General features: G+C 35.3%; 2 protein-coding genes across 3 annotated transcripts in view; one reads left to right on the plus strand and one right to left on the minus strand.

Moving 5' to 3' along the window:
* The window catches only part of TACR1 (tachykinin receptor 1), a 155,764-nt gene that overhangs the window by 80,682 nt on the left and 54,796 nt on the right, over positions 1-20,286 (plus strand). For both annotated transcript variants that reach the window (XM_063695750.1, XM_055378151.2), the window contains one exon: positions 855-1,049. In XM_063695750.1, coding sequence (XP_063551820.1) covers positions 855-1,049 — 195 coding nt within the window. The remainder of the gene's footprint in view (positions 1-854; positions 1,050-20,286) is intronic.
* Positions 13,119-20,286, minus strand: part of POLE4 (DNA polymerase epsilon 4, accessory subunit) — a 150,495-nt gene continuing 143,327 nt past the window's right edge. Inside the window, exon 4 of the mRNA XM_055378160.2 lies at positions 13,119-16,506. Coding sequence (XP_055234135.1) covers positions 16,481-16,506 — 26 coding nt within the window. The 3' untranslated portion in view covers positions 13,119-16,480. The remainder of the gene's footprint in view (positions 16,507-20,286) is intronic.

Genomic DNA, 20,286 nt, shown 5'->3' on the forward strand with positions numbered 1-20,286 from the left:
TATGAAATACTTATCCTTCAAATCTCTGCAACATCTCAGGGGCTGTGCACAAACTCAAACATGTGGACACATTCATTCAGATGACACTGTTTAGTGCCAGAGCCCAGGAATGAAGAGATGGAGGAATGGCTCCAGACATGAAGTCATCATTTGCTGTGCTCCCCTCTTCCTGCAATGAAGTGTCATCCACACTGGTCCTTTGTGCACTCTAGTCTGTCTGCCTCAGCAGGTGGAGACCGTCTTTCTCTTCATGAAGTATGTATAGTTAGCCATACACTGACTCCTAGATGCTCAAAGAATTGATGAAGATTTCTCCAGGAGCTGTTGTTTTTTTTCTGACTTTAGGCCAATGCTTTGTCACACAGACATGTTTACTTCCCTTCAAATTGTATGGACCGAGGTAGGACTGCTAATCTTTTATAATATCACATAAGGACTGAAAAAAAGTACTATTCTGATCACCATTATCCCTTAATCTAGAAAGAATGAAAGTCAGTCTTTACATTGAATAAATTTACAACATTGTTCTTATTTTTCTAATTTCACTTACCTGTACTTGGCTGTCCTGTCCCCAGCACAAGCATTTCAATGATGAAAATGTCTCTCCTTGAATGCTGCTAGATAGGTTCTGAAATACTGAAAAATCTAGCTGGCTTTTCTTATGCATGTTGGCATTGTATGGCATATCATAAAGCTTAAGGATAGAATATGGAAAAGGAATTGGAAAATAATTGTACAAATCATCAGGAATCAAAGGGTTTCCATGAATTTTCTTATTGGCAGGAAAAATATGGAATCTCTGATACAGATTTTGGTGACCAGATCAGAACTTTGTTCTTTCTTCTCTGTTCCAGGTACATGGCCATCATACATCCCCTCCAGCCCCGGCTGTCAGCCACAGCCACCAAAGTGGTCATCTGTGTCATCTGGGTCCTGGCTCTCCTGCTGGCCTTCCCCCAGGGCTACTACTCAACCACAGAGACCATGCCCAGCAGAGTCGTGTGCATGATCGAATGGCCAGAGCATCCGAACAAGATTTATGAGAAAGTGTGAGTAGAGATGACTCCCCATGCCAAAGAAACAATGGTGCAGGGTGCCTTCCTGGCCCCTTCTTGTTCTTTCTTTCTTTCCATATTCTTTTCTTGGTACAGATTTAATGTGTACCTGCAGCATTTCTCACATATACCCTCATATCAGGTTGATATGTTCACAGTTATCAGGGGACTATGGTATCCCAAATACTATTCTGAGCATTGAAAGATAATTTTTGAAGTGTAAGATCTAGATCCTGTTATAGCAGAGCCATATCCCTCAGGCCTTTTACCAGAGACATTACCCTACCGGGATCTGCCTTTCTTTGCCTAGGAACTTTTTCCTAAACTACAGAATGCCGCTCTTCTCTCCTGCACAGGTTGTGGGAAGGTGGGGAATTACCTCCCACTCCCAGCAGCTCTCAACAATGACTGAGGGGCTGCTCTGTCTATGGAGTGGCCATTCGTTTATACCTTTACCTTCTTTATAAACTTGCTTTCACTTTGCACTGCCAAAAAAAAAGAACAATGCCTAAGGGGAGCTGGCATCTGAACACCCATCTCTCACCCCTCAGGGTAGTGTGTCTCTGTGGTTTGTATTTTACATCATGTCCGAGCTTTCCTTGTGGGATTAATCTCCACGGGTAGCTGCCTGGGTAATGTACTCTTTATTGGCCACTGCATCTTCCCTATATCACTGCTCCCTTTTCCTACTGGTGTTTCTTCTCCCGAATAAGGTACTTGCACTTGAAAATCTTGAGATAAGGATTCCCCTTTGCGGAAGACCAAAACAATACACCTACACCCAGGATTTTACAGCTGGAGAAATAGAATATATGCAGGTGAAACACATGGGAAGGTCAGGCCAGGCATTGAGACCTTATGAGTTACAGGTCCCTGACAGGGCAGACATGCTTATCTTCTAGGGGCCTGCCTGATCACATTTAGGGTTTTTCGAAGTATCCCAGAAATTTTCTCCAAGACTTCTTATCCTTGAAACAACATTGAAATGGCATATCTTTGCTTCGTTCTGCTCAAGTGAGCCACAATGTGACATTTATATTACAGTTAGTTTTCTGGACTCAGAGCACATGGATAATGTGGATCTTTTTGAAAGCCCTCTATAATTCTCCAATCTCAGGTTTTTTATGTGAATCATAAAAGAACACTGGTGTTAGAATCAAAAAATCTGAATTTTAATTACAAGATTGCCAGTTACTGGCCATATGACCCTGGGCAAGGGTCACAGCCTCTCCTCGTTATTAAAATGAGAGATAATAGAGCTCTGTTTCCTATAAACAATTCTTGTGAAGATCAAACGAGATAATGTATTCTCACCTTGTAAGCTATTAAATGCCATACAAAAGGTATGAACCAAATTCATCAGATAGCAGTATAATTATGAGACCTTTAAACTTAAGTTAAAATGAGACACCATACCTGTCATTTCCCCCAAGCTTTGAGGGCTGAAAGCCTGTTGCACACAGTTACCCTGCTGCATCTGTTCCATGAGCATGGAAATGTAGCTTGCCAGAAAGCAATACATAAAGCTCAGACATCGCCTTCCAGACACAGACAGTGGGATTTAATCGATCAAGCAATGGAGGGATTAATGCTCAGCCTAGGAAATATCGAAAATTATTCTTTCAAATGAAACTACAAGCCTGAGCAAGGTCCCAGAGGGAGAAAGAACACAGCTTTACAAGCCATACAGAACCTGTGAACATGTTCAAGCCAGAAGGTTTCCTCAAAAGGGAAAAAAAAAATCTCCGAATTAAAGCTCGTTATACAAACTGTTTCAGAAATATCTCCCATCGTTTCCATGGGCTGTAGCTCAGCTCTTAGTTTTCATGGTCTTTTCAAAATCTGATCACTTTCTACAACTTTTGTTTCAAAATACTCATAGTTCTTTAATCTTACAACAAATTCAAAGTTTAACTTGGAAATAAAGATTAATTTTCCCACAGATCTCTGGGGTCTTTTCCAAAAAAGAATAATATTTTGGGGGAGTCTTAATTTTGAACATTTTGGTGTTTTATGCTTATGAATGACTAGAAAATCTCTTTGAGACTCAACATGATGTGTTGGATTGTCTTATTTCCTTGCTTTGAGAATTTAGGGTAGCTGCTACTGGATGTACAGTTATGTTTGCCATTGTTGTTTATTTTGTCATTTTAACCTAAAAAATAAGCTTGGCTTAAGAGCATCTAATGTTATCTATTCATGAAGTGTAACATGTTTATTGATACAATAGTAAATCAAAATAGTATACTTGTCATTCACTTAATGACAGTGATGGAAACATAAGTGCATAGCATAGCTTTATTCAAACCTATTTTCTTTTTGTCAGTATCCTTCATAATACATTATTTTTCTAGACAATTTCAATTTTACCATGTCTAAACAAACTACTTAATTATATTCTCTTCTTTTAGAAGAAATGATTGCCACTTTCACAGTACACAACAATCCCAAATTTGAAACCAGATGGAAACTTGTTTTGAGGCAGTATAATAATTAGAAGAGTGTGTGTTCTGGAGTTAGATGAGCGATCAGCTCCCAGTCCCATCACTCTTTAGCTGAGTCATAATGGTCAAGCAATTCAAGGCTCTGAGCCTAATAGTACAGACAGTCCCCCATTTCCAAAGATTCAACTTGCGATTTTTCAACTTTACAATGGTGGGAAAATGATATGCACTCAGTATAAACTGTAATTTGAGTATTCATACAACCATTCTGTTTTTCATTTTCAGTATAATTTTCAATAAATTACATGATAGTCAACACTTTATTATAAAATAGGATCTGTGTTATATGATTTTGCCCAATTGTAGGCTAATGTAGGTGTTCTGAGCACATGTAAGGTAGACTAGGCTAAACTAGGATGTTTGGTAGGTTAGGTGTGGTAAGTGCATTTTCAACTTAAAATATTTTCAATTTATGATGGGTTTATCTGGATCTAACCCTATTGTAAGTCGAGGAGCAGCTGTACATTCCACAAAGAAGCATTGAGAGATGTAAGTAAAAATAACCTATATGAAGTCCTCAGCCTAGCGCCCTGGATAGGGGTAAGGGTCTAGTGAATGTTAACTACCAATGTTAGCATCATTCATTAATCTGGGTTCACTGGAAGATGACAGGCAGCAAACAGTGTGATGGGCAGATGCTTAGACCCAATTTAATTGATGAATAATTGTGTAAGCTAATTACATAAAATGTTTTGTGAAAAATCTCAGGTTGCTGCACCTGCCTTCTGGCTGTATGGTGGACCTTCAACCATGATCATTCATTCAAACTCTTTACTAACGTTTGCAAATACAGTTAAACTAACGTTTACTAAAACATCAATTAAATTAAGCACTACTAAAGACAGGAAATCCAATAAAAGAATGGGCAAAGGTTTTGAACATGGGCTTCACACACACACACACACACACACACACACACAATCCACAAAGTCAATAAATATTATGAGGAGGCACACAACTTCATTTGTTACCAGTGAAATGCAAATTAAAGTGATAATGAGATCTTACTACACAGCCATCAAACTAGAAAATATTAAGAAATCTGACAAAACTAAGTGTTTCAAACTAAGCAATAAGAACATTTGTCAACTGCTAGAAGAAGTATAAATTGATAATTACATTGGAAAATACTTTTTTTTTTTTTTTGAGACGGAGTTTCACTCTTGTTTCCCAGGCTGGAGTGCAATGGCACTATCTCAGCTCAGTGCAACCTCTGCCTCCTGGGTTCAAGTGAGTCTCCTGCCTCAGCTTCTGGAGTAGCTGGGATTACAGGTGCCCATCACCACGCCCAGCTAATTTTTTGTATTTTTAGTAGAGACAGGGTTTCACCATGTTGGCCAGGCTGGTCTTGAACTCCTGACCTCAGGTGATCCGCTGGCCTTGCCCTCCCAAAGTGCTGGGATTGCAGGCACAAGCCACCGTGCCCAGCCCAGAAAATACTTTTATACTGTCTAGAAAAGAAGAAGCTATGCATACCCTATAACTCAGAAATTTCACTTGCAGGTAATTACCCTAAAAAAAACCCATGCACATATACACTCAATTACATCAAACATAATGTTCCCATCAGCATTGCTCTTAATACCCCCCAAACTGGAGATGTTTCAAATATCCACCATCAGTAGAACAGATAAAACAAACAAAAAAATTGTGGAGCCCAGTGCAGTGGCTCATGCCTGTAATCCCAGCACTTTGGGAGGCCCAGGCAGGTGGATCGCTTAAGCTCAGGAGTTCAAGACCAGCCTGGGCAACATGATGAAACCCCCTCTCTACAAATAAATTAGCTCTGCGTGGTGGCAAGTTGACCTGTGGTCCCAGATACTCGGGAGGCTGAGGTGGGAGGATCACTTGAGCCTGGGAGGCAGAGGTTGAAAGGAGCTGAGGTCACTCCACTGCACTCCAGCCTGGGTGACAGAGTGAAATCCTGTCTCAAAGAAGAAGAAAAAAAATGTGGTGCCTTATAAAAATTTAAAGTGCCTTATATAAGTACAAGTCAACACAAATATAGATTGTTTCCCTCTTTATAACACAAAATATAGCCTATTATGCACACTGTTATGCACCTTATTTTTTTAAACTCAGTATGTCTTAGAGATATTTCCATATTATTCATAAAGAGCTTCTCTCTTCTTTTTTTTTTTGAGACGGAGTCTCGCTCTGTTGCCCAGGCTGGAGTGCAGTGGCGCGATCTCGGCTCACTGCAAGCTCCGCTTCCCGGGTTCATGCCATTCTCCTGCCTCAGCCTCCCGAGTAGATGGGACTACAGGCACCCGCCACCATGCCCGGCTAATTTTTTTGTATTTTTAGCAGAGACGGGGTTTCACGGTGTTAGCCAGGATGGTCTCGATCTCCTGACCTCATGATCCACCTGCCTCGGCCTCCCAAAGTGCTGGGATTACAGGCGTGAGCCACCGTGCCCGGCCCCTTCTCTATTCTTTTTTTAGTATTCTGCTTTTTGAATGTATGCTATTATTTAACCAATCATTTATTGGTGGACTTTAGATTGTCTTCAACGGTTTGCTATTACAGAGTGCCACCATGAATAACATTTATATATATCATGCAAGAATACCTATACCATAAAATCTCAAAAATAGACTATATCATCTTAATTTTGATATTTGCCCTCCATACAAGGTTGTACTAATTTACATTCTCACCTGCAATGTGTAAGAGTTCCTGTTTCTCCACAGCCTCACCAGCAAAGTATATCATCAAGCTTTTAGATTTTTACCCATCTGATGGGGGAAAATAATGAGAATGGGATCTCATAGTTAAAATGCTCATTTCCCTTTTAGGAGTGGGGACGAACATCTTTTTATAATTTAATAGTCATTCATATATATATATATTTTATAATCTGCTTATTTCATTTACCATATCATAGACAATTTCTATGTTATTAAAATTGTTTCTATGACATGATGTGAAGACACACACACACACATATGTTAACAAATCCCCTCCTTTGAAAATTTATTATTTCAGTGGTTTCTCTTAACTGACTGGTAAGATAAACCACCACCTTCAAAGTTAGCTGCTTCTAGCTATATTCCTAGATCCCTGGGGGAACTGGCTCAGTTTTATCTGCCATTCCCTGTCTGTGTTTACAATTCACAGTTATAGATAATTATGCTAACATTATAACATTCATGAAAATGGGGAGTTAGGCTCATCATTAATATAATATTATCATAATTTGTAATTAAGTCCTGCAATAATTAGCAACCCAGCAGCTTAGCGTGGCTGCTCTGGCAAAACTATGACACTACACAGGAAATTCTAGGAAGGTGGAGATGACTGACAGGTGATAAAGATTTTACATGTAATCAAAGGTGACTCTTCCCATTGGAGAAGAAAGCACAGAGAAAGAAAGGTGAATGTATAAAGAAGAAAAATTTGGCTTTGCAAAATGCATTGACCCTTTCCTTTTTACTATAAAAACTGTGAGGAGCATGCAGTAGTTTTCAAAGTTAATCAGAGCTAAGCCCATTCTTGTAGTGGTTATGTGGGCTGTAGGGTGGCAATGGTCTCAGAAGGTACTAGGGCAATGCCCCTGAGGACAAGGAAGATGAATGAGCCAACATTTCTTCATCAGAGAACCCACAACCAAGGTCAAGAAAAAATCTGTAATGAGGATGAAAAATGAAAAAGACATCCAAAAAAATGAGATTTAGACAAGCTGGGAATTTCTGCTTCCCTGAGTCATTTATTAATATTGGTCATATGTCATTTTCTGATAATTAAATTTCTATGTACATAATTTTATGGTAGAGTTTTAGCAAGAAGTAAGACATTCCTATTCTGAATTCTAAATATTACCAATAATAGTGGGAGAGGAGGCTATGTCAGAAAACAGAATCGTTCATTTAATTAACTGGATATTTTGTGGAAATGTGAGTGAATATGAATATGTTAGCTCTAATATAATTCTCTACAGGTACCAACTGTAACAGCAGACTATAAAAATATGCCATTGTCATTATTTACAGCACTTCATCTTTTGTATATTACGATTCATTATCAAAAATCAGCCAAAATTTTTATATCTATGTGTATTCTTTACTTTCGTTCACAATAATAAAAATTGAAAATCACCTCATTAACAGGGAGTAAGAGAGGAATATTTAAAAATATACCTACAGCACTACTTCTTAAATTTTCCATCTTCTTGATTATTTTACAAATTAAAAAAAAAATGTGGATCCTTTGGCAAGCTGCTCTAGGCCTTGGCCAAAGGGGTGTCAACATATTTGTGTTTCCAGGATTGATTGTTTATGCTAGCTGTTGTGATTACTCTCTTCCCCTGACACCCACTACACTTATAAATACAGCCCAGAGCCCCTAGTATTATCGCTTTGGTTGATGAAAAGCAATTAAACTGAGAGGGAAAAGTGCATTGACACTGCAGGGGAAGATGCTAGCATAAACACATGCCCTTAACCTTGACTCCCAGACAGAAATCAGAGTGAACAAAGTAAAAAAAAAAAAAAAAAAAAAAAAAAGGAAGAAGAAAAAAGGAGGAAAGCCAACGTTACTGCAGAAACTACGAAGGTTGCCACACAAATGCCAGAAATTTTACTACATTTCTGGTAGACATTGTGCAGATAGCGCCAAACAGGAGGCAGCCACCAAGGGCTTTATGGCCTCTACATACCAGTAGCCCCTAATTAGGAGGTGAAAGTGTGAGCCTTGAAGCCTTGAGAAAGATGGGTCCACCCAACTTAGGACTCCTTTGGAGTGCCGCCATCAACTTCCGGAGGCAGCTCTCCTCAGATGGAGAAAGAGAAAGCACAGAGGCCAGAGAGCATAACTCACAATAAGATTAAATGGATGATTTTCCACAAAACCATAAATTATCAAACTGATACAGCTTGGAGGTAAAGGGGAATGAAACTACTGTTCAAAAATTACATTTACAAAAGGCACTGGGATCAAAATCTGTGCAGGGAAAAATCTTTCAAATACCCTTATAAGCTCTTCAAGAGCACAGAACAATATGGAAATCTTGCTCATTTATTATGGAGATTTGGTAAAACCCAAATATAGAAAGCTAACAAAGACAACTCCAAAAACAAACCTTCAGACCAACTCCATTTACAAATATAGATGCAAACATCCCAATTAAAACGTTCACCAAAAAAATAAAAATTATATTGAAACAGCAATGTTATGTTTTTGAGCATGACTTTTTCCAGCAAATAATACTAGCAAATAAATTATCAGGAAAACTGTTATTATATTTCTTCAAATTAAATTGTTAAAGGGGAGCATCATATATTTGTCTCAAGAAATGCCAAAATTAAATTTGTTAAAATGTAGTAAGTGTTGAAGAAAAAAGTAGCTTATGTCAGCAATAATTATTCAGCAATAATCCTTGACAAAATAAATGAAAAATGGATTTCCTTTTCAAAAAAAAAAAAATGAAAACCCTTAGAATAATTAAGAAATAGCCAGAATTTATGTGAGGAAAATGAAAAATATCATGCTAATTTAGACTTTACTGGACGGCATAAGAAAATATTTGAGAACTACATTCCACATGATTCAAAACACAGAAAGTGTTTAAGGATATATAGAAAACAGTTTCCCTTCTATCTTTATATAATTCCTAAGGATATCAGTTCTTCTCAAACTATTCCTAAGAGTACGTTTAGGCAGTTTGATAAAGTGAATCATCTGAAAGAGTTAATGGATAAAACTCATTCAAGAAAATAATAACAAGAATTAATTTTTATATCAGCAAAATAACTTTTAAGAGAATGATAATAAATGACTTGCCATTCGAGATATCAAAATACTCAGTACTAGGGGTAGAATCATTTAATAAAAGCAGACTAGAAATTACACACGCACACACAAAAACTCAAACGTATAAAATTTTGTGTTTAGTATGTGCTAAAGATAGCATGTCAAATTTGTAAGGATTATTCCATCACTATTTTTGGAAACCTGAATAACCTAAAATTGTAGGATTCTGTACTTGAATGAGTTTGTAGATTACTCTCTATACTACCGCTGCCCACAACTTGGAGAGTCACAGTATATAATAGCATATTGGAGCCTTTGAGAGGGTTTCCTTTTTAAACTTTTTTAAAAAATTTATACATATTTGTGTGGTTTAGAAATCAGGAAGTGTAAAAAAGTAATTAGGAAAAGGTTTCTCTCTCTCTCTCTCTCATACTCGCCCTGTTTCCACCCCTACCACTTTACGGATAACCACCATTCTTGGTTTCTAATGAACCTTCTACCATTTCTTTATGCCATCTAAGGAAGTGTAAACATATATGCTTACTGTCTCCTTTCTTAATGCACAATACAATATACAGTATACCCTGTTCTGACTTATTCTGTTAACAATCTTGGATATCCTTTCCCATCAGTATTGCAAGCATTCTCACATCTTTTCTTTACAGCTGCATAGTATTCTTTATATGGAGAAACCATAATTTACTTATCCAGTATGATATTGACATATATTTGCATTGTGTCTAATGTTTTGCCACTTCAAATTCTATTACAAAGACTAGTCTCCATCCTAGTAAGTATTGCAGTGAAGAAATCCAGTGGTTTTGCTTAAACCTTGTGTTTCTCAAACTTATTTGATTGTGGAATCCTTCTTTTGATTAATCCTGTAAACATCACACAGAAGTATTATCCATAAAACATATTCTGGGGAAACTCTGGACTAACCATAAAACTGGATTCCTTTCTCACAACTTAAAACCAATATAAATTCCAAATAAATTGGGATGGAGTAGAGGCTTTCAACGCATAACCCTCAAGGCAGAAGCCAAAATGAAAGATTGCTGGTTTGTGTATATAAGTAGGTACACACATACAAATATAGTTATAGATGTGTTTGTTAAATTCTATGTATCAGGAAACTCCATGAAGAACTTCTGCATGTGACAAACTGAGAAAAAGATTATAATATATGAGAAAAACTAACATAGAGGACTGCAACTTATCAATAAGAGTAAAGCAACCCTCAAAAAACTACAGCTCATAAAAGAATATGAAAAATTATATTCCAAATAATGTATACAATTTTTCCTTTATTTGAGTGGCCCATGTTAAATTTAATGAAAATGTTAAGTATCAATGAGGTTATGGGGAAGGTGGGAGCTGTTTTCAGGAGCATAGTTTGACAATATCTGTCAAAGTTTTCAAATGTGTAGTTGATTTGAATCAGCAATTACATTCTTAGAAAGTCTTAACAGCAATTATATTATGTAAGATTTTGTCAGCATGGTTTATAGAGCTGTAAAATTAGAAACAAATATCAAATCATAAAAGATTGATTAAAGAAATGATGGATCATTCATACAAAAAACTATACAGCTGTTAAAATGGCATTATACAAGCACATTAATTAATGTGAAAATATTAATAATACCGATCATATATTATGATCATAATATTATTTATCATAATATTATAATCAGTAAATAAAGCAGGCTTCAAAGTAATATGTGCAGTTAGTGCCCCTTGTATGTTTCATAAAGTGTATTCATGCACTTATGGATTATAGGTAAAAAGTCTGGAAAACTATGCAGCAAAATTTAATATGCAATGTTTTTGCCTTTGATGTGGAATTAGAGGTCATCTAAAATTTTTACTTTAGCTTTTCTGCAATTTAAAATAATGTATCTATACTGAAAATAAATTATTGCCTTGACTGCATTTTTAAATTAAGTGAAGTGAAATTTTTAAGACATCTACTTCTAGAATAAAAATATTATCACTTGAAAAAAATCACCAAGAAATAAAAAGATGAGATAAAATGAATATATGAAAAATAGACCACAATCATTTTCTCTCTAAATTCTTAAGACACTGTTCCATGGTCTTCCAGTATTTACTTAAGTGAAGAAATCTGATACCATCTGATTTTTTTCCCATTTTACATAATTTGTGATTTCTGCCTGCATACATTTTTTTCTTTATCTTATTGTAATGCTTCATTTCGTATTGTATTTTCAAAAGCCACACCAGAAGACATGTATATGTAGAGGATTTTGTCATTTTCTGTCATTGCTGAGACCTTTTAATCTAAAGTCAGATCTCTAGTTCAGGGAAATTCTCCTTTAAAAACACATTTTTTAATGGCCTGCCCTCTTTTCTGCTCTCCTTTCAGAGTTACTGCTACACATAAATTGTGTACTTTCCATGTCCCTTACTATTTTACTAATTTGATTATTTCTTTCACCATTTTATGGTTTCTGGTGAATTCTTAGGCATTTCTGATGAAACTGTAAGATGAAGAGATTATCTGCTCTTCACGGCTTCCTCTGCATTTTTAATGTTGTAATCCTGTTTTTTATTTGAAAGCAGTATTTTCTGCCCTTTTCATAAGTGCAACAGCATTTTTAATTCTGTAATCATGTTTTCATTTCAAAGAAGTATTTTCTGCCCTTCTCATAAGTGCAACAGCCTCTCAAATCTCGTTTAAAAACAAATATGGAATTACTTTGAACTTCCACCTGTTTCTTGAAGTAAGCTATCTCACAAAGAGACATTTACTTTTCTTCCCACATTAGCTTCAGCAAACATCCAACCATTTTCCCTTTTTGTTCATTCTAATAACTGTAGTCCGGTATGGAGAGTTAAAATAGATTCCAAGTTAAAGGGGTCTCTACTCAAGTCTTTCAATTCCAGATTTAAAAAGGAGTACGTGTGGCTTTGCTGTGGTTCTGCCCTTCCCAGCTGCCTCAACACTGTACAGGAGCAGCCTGAGGATATTCAGAGCCCTGCCCTCTCCCTCATTAGTCATTACGGTTCATGTCTCCAGATATTCAAGCCAATGGGAAGTGCACATTGGTCCGCGAGCTGTCAGTTTCTTACTCCGATGCCGATTGTACATCCCAAAGATGACAGAAGGTTCAAGGTTTGTCCTCACCCCTTCTCTCAAGCCCTTCCTCAGCTCCACCCTGCAGCCTTCAGCACTGCAGCAAGTTCCTTACAATTGTTTTCTCAAACAGGTTGTTCTTCCTGCAGCTGCCCAGATCCTCCTTCAGTTTGGTCTCAGCTGCTCAGTAACTGAAGAAATTTATTCTGGCCAGTGAGTGACCTCCTGCACTTGTTTCCAGAGCTGAGACGAATTTTTACATTCCTTTGATAATCTCAGGAACCATTTCAGAGGGAAAAGGAATTAACTACATGGAGCTTAAATTTGAGTATTATGTACAAATTTTGAAATGATTTTGAAATGATTTATTTTATTTTTTCCAGCTGGTGATACATCAAAGTAATTTAGTTTTGTGAGCTTATCTTTTATCTAGCCAATTTATTGATTCTAATAATGATTAAGCTGTTTTTTTCTAGGAATACAATCATATCATCTATAAATAATGATTTTGTCTCCATCTTTCTAGTGGTTATGCCTCTTATTTCTGCTTCATGTTGTATTGTAAGACCACAACTTTCACAGTATTAAGTAATAATAATTTTGTTAACTTTCTTACTTTTCTGGAAACACCTACAATACTTTACCATTAAGTAAGTTTTGGGTTATTGGTTTCACAATTAAGTTCAATGTTCAATGAACTGCTGAGAAGACTGTTTATCAATAGTCACACATTTTATTATTTTAAGAAGCATTATACTCTTCCTAGTATGACAGTTTTGTAAAAATATATCAGCATCTGTTGAGAAAAGTATATTTTAATGTACCCCATGTATGCAAATCATTTTAATTCTATTCCCTGTGTCTTTTGAATAAATCTTAGTTGGTCATGGTAAGTTATGCTTTTAATATACTGACTAGTTATATTACATAGGATTTTTATATCAATATCAAAAAGTAATATTTGTTTGGTTTTCTGTGTGCTGTCTTTGTCAGATTTTGGTATCAAGGCTAGGGATGCTTTTAAAAACTGTCTTTGTTTTCCAAAGACAGTTGGAATTAGCAAAGGAACTTACCCATAAAACCAGCTCGCCCTTGAGCCCTTTATGAAAGAAACTCTATAATACATTTTATTTCATCACTGCCACTTTTAGTTTTTCTGCTTTTTCAATTTGTTAATTTATATTTTTAAGAAAAAAATCTATTTCATAGTGACTTTTTAATTTAATAACATACAATTATACATCATCTTTTCACATTTTTAATTTCTACTTCCTCTATTTTTTCCAAAATACTTGCCAAAATAGTTTATTTACCAATTCTATTGCCTTTCATTCTTTAACGTATCTTTTATTTTTATTTTTCTCCCTCTACCTAAGTTCGTTTAAATGCACATTTTCTGGATTTTTTATTTTAATACTCAGTTCATTTATTTTCAATTGTCAAATAGTGAAAACATCTACCAATAAAATTCATTTTGTCTCCATTCCATAAACGTTGATATATAGTGCTCTCGTATTCTTTACTTTTTAAACAATCTACCACTACCTAAATTTTTTTATTGACTCAATAGGTATTTAGAAAAATTTTAGGTCCAATGTATTTCAAGTTTTCTTTCTTTCTTTTCTCCTTCCTTTCTTCCTTCCTTTCTTCTTTCCTTGCTTCCTCCATTCCCCCTTCCTTCTTTCATCCTTGCCTCCATTCCCTCTTTCCTTCCTTTCTTATGCAAAACAGACTATGGCATATACCAAAGGTTACCTTCTGGGACTTATTAGAATGCTCTTTATGGCCTGAAATATGGAGACAGATGAGGATTCAAAGTTGGTTAGTGAATCATCTTATTGTTTTGTTCAATTTGTTGCTGTTACGGATTTTTGATAACTTATCCGATCATAGAGTGAGAGTGATACCTTAAAATCTTTCACTGTAATTGTCCTTCTGCTAAATTCTCTTTATATTTTTAAAAGCTTCGCCTTACATGTGCTGAAGATATGTTTGTTTTCACTATAGATTATACGTTTAGTAACAGAAAATATATTTATATCTCTATTTAGTGCTTTTTTGCCATTAACATTACTTCCTGTAGTATTAATAATAACACCTCTGATTTGTTTACTTATACTTTTTCATCATTTTGTTTTAGTTTTTTCCATATATTTAGTTTTCCTCTATCATTTTGTTGTGAGAATTCCTCTTACATACAGTATATTTTGATATCGGTTCATAACTTAAGATTCTTTTTTCTTTTAATAGGCTAGTTGAACATTTTCACACTCATTGTCTTTATCTATATATATTGTTATAGTTGGTCTTCTTTCATCATTTGGTTTAATACTTTCTGGTTTTTATTTCCTCTTTTTTCTATTTTTCCTTTATAGATGGTTTTGTTGACTATTATCTTTGGTAATTTCAAAGACACATATGTTTTATTTTGTTATATAAATAGTTATCCTAAAGTTTTTTTTTAAAATGTTCCCTATTTCCATAGCTATTAACATTTACAATATTTATAATGTCACTTGGCATTATATTGACAACTATTGACATAATTTTAATAACAGAATTCATTTTTTACTTCCACTTATAGAAAAAGGAAATTTGTCACTTTCTATTCTCATATTCCCTTGCCAGTTTTTCTGTTAATAACCTGGAGTTTATAACCTGTGTGTTCTACAATATATGTCAGCATTCTCAAAGTGTAGTAACAAAACTCCTGCGATACATTTAAGAGGTATATGAGGTTAAAATTACTTATATAAAGACAGGAAGACATTATTTACCTTTTTCATTCTCTCATGAGTCTACAGTAGAGTTTTTCAGAGGTTCCATGATTTCTGATATCACAACACACTGAATATAGAAGCAGATATGAGAATCCAGATGTCTATCAACCTAGCTATTAAAGGGATTTGCAAAAATGCAAAACAATGCCCCTCTCTTTAATAATTTTTTTGAAATAAACAGAATAGTTTTTAATTCATGTATTATTTATGTTAACTTTCGATGAGTTTATCATTGCCATTTTTAATAAAGTTATATTTTAGAACAGTTTTAGATTTACAGAAAAGTTGCAAAGATAGTACAAAAAGTTTTCAGATACGCCACACTCAGTTTTTCTTAGTATTTATGTCTGATAATATAGTACATTTATCACAATGAATAAACTCAATATTTATAAATAATTCATAACTAAAATCCATACTTTCTTCCCAGTTTTTTTTTTTGTGTCTTTTTCCTGTTCCAGGATCCCATCCAGGATGCCACATTACATTCATGTCTCTTTAGGCTCCTCTTGGTTGTGACAGTTTCTCAGACTTCCCTTGTTTGTGATGTCTTTGATAGTTTCAAGGCACAGTGATCAGGTTTTTTGTGGCAGATCCCTCAGTTGGAATTTTTTTGACATTTTTTTCATGATTACACAGGGGTAATATGTTATAGGGAAAAAAACAGAGGTAGAGTTCCATTCTTGTCACCTCATTAGAGGGTATATGCTATCAATATGACTTACTACTATTGATGTTAATCTTTTTTCAGCTTTATTGAAGTATATTTGACTCATAAAAAGTATGTGCATTTATGGTGTACAATATGATGTTTTCATACATTGGGAAATGATTAAACCAAGCTGATTAAAATATTTATCACTTCAATACTTATCATTTCTTTCATGGTGAGAACATTTAAGATCTACTCTCTTAGCAATTTTCAAGTGTACGATGCATTATTATTAACTATAGTCATTATGTTGTACAATAGATTGCTGCAACTTATTCATCCTGACACTTTGTGCCCTTTGACCAACATCTCCATTCCCCTCCACCTCCAGCCCCTAGAAACTACCATTCTACTCCCTGTTTTTATGAGTTCAACTGCTTTAGAGTCCACATGTCAATGATATCGTGCAGTATTTGTCTTTCTCTGCCTAGCTTATTTTACTTAGCATAATGTCCTCTGGGTTCATCCATGTTGTCAAACATGAAAGCATCTTCTTTTTTAAAGCTGAATCATATTCCATTGTGTATGTTTATCACATTTTCTTTATCCATTCATCCATTGAGGAACACAGGTTGATTCTATATCTTGGTTATTGTGAATAATGCTGCAATAAACATGGAAGTGCAAATATCTTGTCAACATACTGATTTCATTTCTTTCAGATATATACCCACAAGTAGGTTTGCTGAACCATATGATATTTCTATTTTTAATATTTTTAGGAACTTCCTATGGTTTTCCACAATGGCTGTAATATTTTACATTCCCATTAACCATGCACAAGTATTCCCTTTTCTCTACACCCTCTCCAACACTTGTTATCTCTTGTCTTTTTAGTAACAGCCATCGTAACAGTTCTGAGCTGATAGCTCATTGTGGTTTTAACTTGTATTTCCCTGATGATTAGTGCTGCTGAGCATTTTTCTCATATACCTGAAAGCCATTTGTATGTCATATTTTGAGAATTTTTCCTCCTGTTATTGATTTCTAGTTTCATATCACTGTGGTCAAAAAAGATACTTGATATGATTTCAGTCTTCTTAAATTTGATAAGACTTGTTTTACATCCTAACATGTTATCTGTTTTGGAGAGTATTCTGTGTGTGCTTGAAAGGAATGTGTATTCTGCTGCTATTGGATGGAATGTGCCATATATGTCTGTCAGGTACATTTGGTCTAAAGTATGTTTTAAGTCCTATGTTTCCTTACTAATTTTCTGTCTAGATGATTTATCCATTGTTGAAGTGGCTTATTAAAGTCCCCTACTATTATTACGTTGCTGTCTATCTCTCCCTTAAGACCCATTAAATTAATATTTGTTTTATATAGTTGGGTGCATATATATTTACAATTGTTATATTCTCTTGATGAATTGACCCCTTTATCATTATATAATTATATTATTTTCCTCTTTTTACAGTTTTGACTTAAAGTCTGATACAAGTATATCTACACCTGCTCATTTTTCGTTTGGATGGCGTATCTTTTTCTACCCCTTCACTTTCAGTCTTTGTGTGTCCTTAAAGCCAAAATGAGTCTCTTACAGGCAGAATATACTTTAGTCTTAATTTTTCAATCCATTAAGCACTCTGTGTCCTTTGATTGGAGAATTTAATTCACTTATTTTCTGTTTCAAGGTAATTATGGATAGGTACATACTACTGCCATTTGGTCAATTGTTTTCTGGTTGTTTTGTAGATTCTTTGTTGCTTTCTTCCTCTCTTGCTCTCCTCCTTTGTGATTTGACTATTTTCTATAATAGTATGCTTTGATTCCTTTCTCTTTATCTTTTATGTATCTACTATATGTTTCTGCTTTGTGGTAACAAACTGATAACAACTTAGGCTTGTATCCCCTACTCCACCATCTTTGTCAGATTTCTCCACAAATACTAAAATTATTATTTTTCCCCTCTTTCCCATACTCTAGTCTTTGGAAAGAAGTTACTGTGTGAAGGCTATCCTTAAGGAGTGCAGAGGAACGTTCCTACTCCTTTACTGCAGAGTAGCTGCATAAATTCTTTGCAATTTTTATGCACTGAAGATTTGTCTCTTCTCCACCATTTACATATTTATTTATTTATTTAGTCAATCATTTATTTATGTTAGTATGGACTCATGGGTATTTATTTTGGTCTCAGGGTATAATTTCTTTGAGTTACTCAATTTATTTTATTGCTCAAATTGTTCCAGTTTTGGCCATTGGGGCCACTTTCAGGTTGCTTCTGTATCTCTTTGACATACCCCATTATGACATATTCCATACTTACAGCGATTCGAGGGTTTGGTTTTGTTTTTAGTTTCTAGTTTTGTGCTTTTTGTGTTGCGTCATGTGTTTTGAGAACTTTCTTACTTTGTGCTACTACAGGATGCTCCAGGCTCATCTTGTATATTTCCTGCCCCAGTTCTACAATCAATGACTTCTCTAAGAAGCCCTGGTTTCTTTTATTAGGGAATGATATTAGAAACCAACACCTGGGCTCTAGGTATATTATTGCCATTTTTAAACAACTTAACAAACACTGTCAAATGGTTTTCCGCTTTTGTTTCTAATATAGTAAGTATTGATAGATATGACCCACATGAACAAAAGTTCTTTGGGAGTCCTCAATTATTTTTATTAGTGTAAAGAAATACCAAGACCAAATAAGTTGGGAACAAGTAATAGAGATCTGCTCTCTTAAAAATGTTTTCTATTCCATTTCATAATTATGGTCCACAAACAATGATTTACTGTCATCTCTATATATTTTTATTTTACTGATAATCACCAGTTTATTAGTTCTATGGCCTCATTATTTTGAATTTTCAGTTTTGATCCATCATCCATCATTCTGAATCATGTCTTTTGGTAGTTTCTCTGCAGAAAATAGTACTTTCTTACATATTTGATAATACCTTTATTTGGCATATACTTACCAATGGCTGCTTGATTGGGTATAAATTGTGGGAATATCACGATTTATAAATATATAAATAAATTTTTTTTTCTTTTAAGCTCAGCAGAGATTGCTCCTTTGTTGTTTGAAGGCAAAGTGATATCGTCTTTTGTGGATAACCTAAAATGTACCCCCCAAGATACTTGTATGATTATATGTTAATCTAGAAAATCCAAACAGGATTTAAATAGTAAGTCTTCCCATAACCTAACACTTACTGTCAATGTTCAGACCAAGATATATTTTAGATCTGAAAAAAAAAATTTACTCTATTACAGTTAGAACCTTTGGCTTCAAATAATAGAAATAAGATCGGGTATCAGTTAGTTCCTGCTGCATAACAAATCATTCCGAAACTTAGTGGTTTAAAGTAACAACTGTCCATTTAGGTCATGATTTTGTGGATTGCTGGCTGCTCTGGTTTGTGCCAGCTCAACTGAATTCTGTGGGAGTGTCTCATATGTCTGCAGTCACCTATGGGTCATGTGGCTGCTGGATAACCTAGGAAGCCTTATTCACTTATCTTGTACTTGGAAGATTGTCAACCAGGATGACAGAGGTAACTGAACCATGTGTTTCTCATTACCCAACAGGCGAGTTTAAGCTTCTTTATGGTGGCCTGAGTTCAAAAGCAGGAAGACAGGACAAACCCCATGGCCCTAATGCTTTTTGAGCCTCTGCTTATCTCACATATGCCAGCATGCCACTAGTCAAGCAACCCATATGGCATGTCTTTATTTTATTTTTATTTTTTTATTTTTTTATTTTTTATTTTTGGAGAGACAGAGTCTCACTCCATCACCCAGCCTGGAGTGCAGTGGCACGATCTCAGTTCACTGCAACCTCCACCTCCAGGGTTCAAGCAATGTGGCTCAGCCTCCTGAGTAGTTGGAACTACAGGCGTGTGCTACCATGCCCAGCTAATTTTTGTATTTTCAGTAGAGATGAAGTTTCACCATATAGTTCAGGCTGGTCTTGAACTCCTGACCCCAAATGATCCTCCTGCCTTGGCCTCCCAAAATGCTGGGATTACAGGTGTGAGCCACCGTGCCCGGCCTTTATTTTCAATTGCCAAAGAGAACCTAGCATTTATTTCTCAGGTGCAGTTCCAGAATCATGATGACGATTTGCCCAATGTGAGTCAAGAGCTCACTCCCAAAGTAATCTACAGTGGAGCTACCACTCATGAGCTATGTGACTTTGGCAAGTTACTTTTTACTCCTCTGAGCCTCAGTTTCCTCAATATGAAAATTAGGAATAATAATAGTACCTACATCATGAGTTATTGTGAGGATTAGATAAAATATTGTATATAAAACCTTTAGCACAGTGTCTGGTACACAGTGATCATTCATCTACCTTTAAGATGCTTTATTTATTAGTATTACTAATATGGAAAGTCTTGAAGTATCATTAATGAGAGGACTTATTAAAAAGATGCTTACA

The sequence above is a fragment of the Gorilla gorilla genome, chromosome 12, assembly GCF_029281585.2.
Source record: "Gorilla gorilla gorilla isolate KB3781 chromosome 12, NHGRI_mGorGor1-v2.1_pri, whole genome shotgun sequence".
In the NCBI taxonomy this organism is placed as follows: domain Eukaryota; kingdom Metazoa; phylum Chordata; class Mammalia; order Primates; family Hominidae; genus Gorilla; species Gorilla gorilla.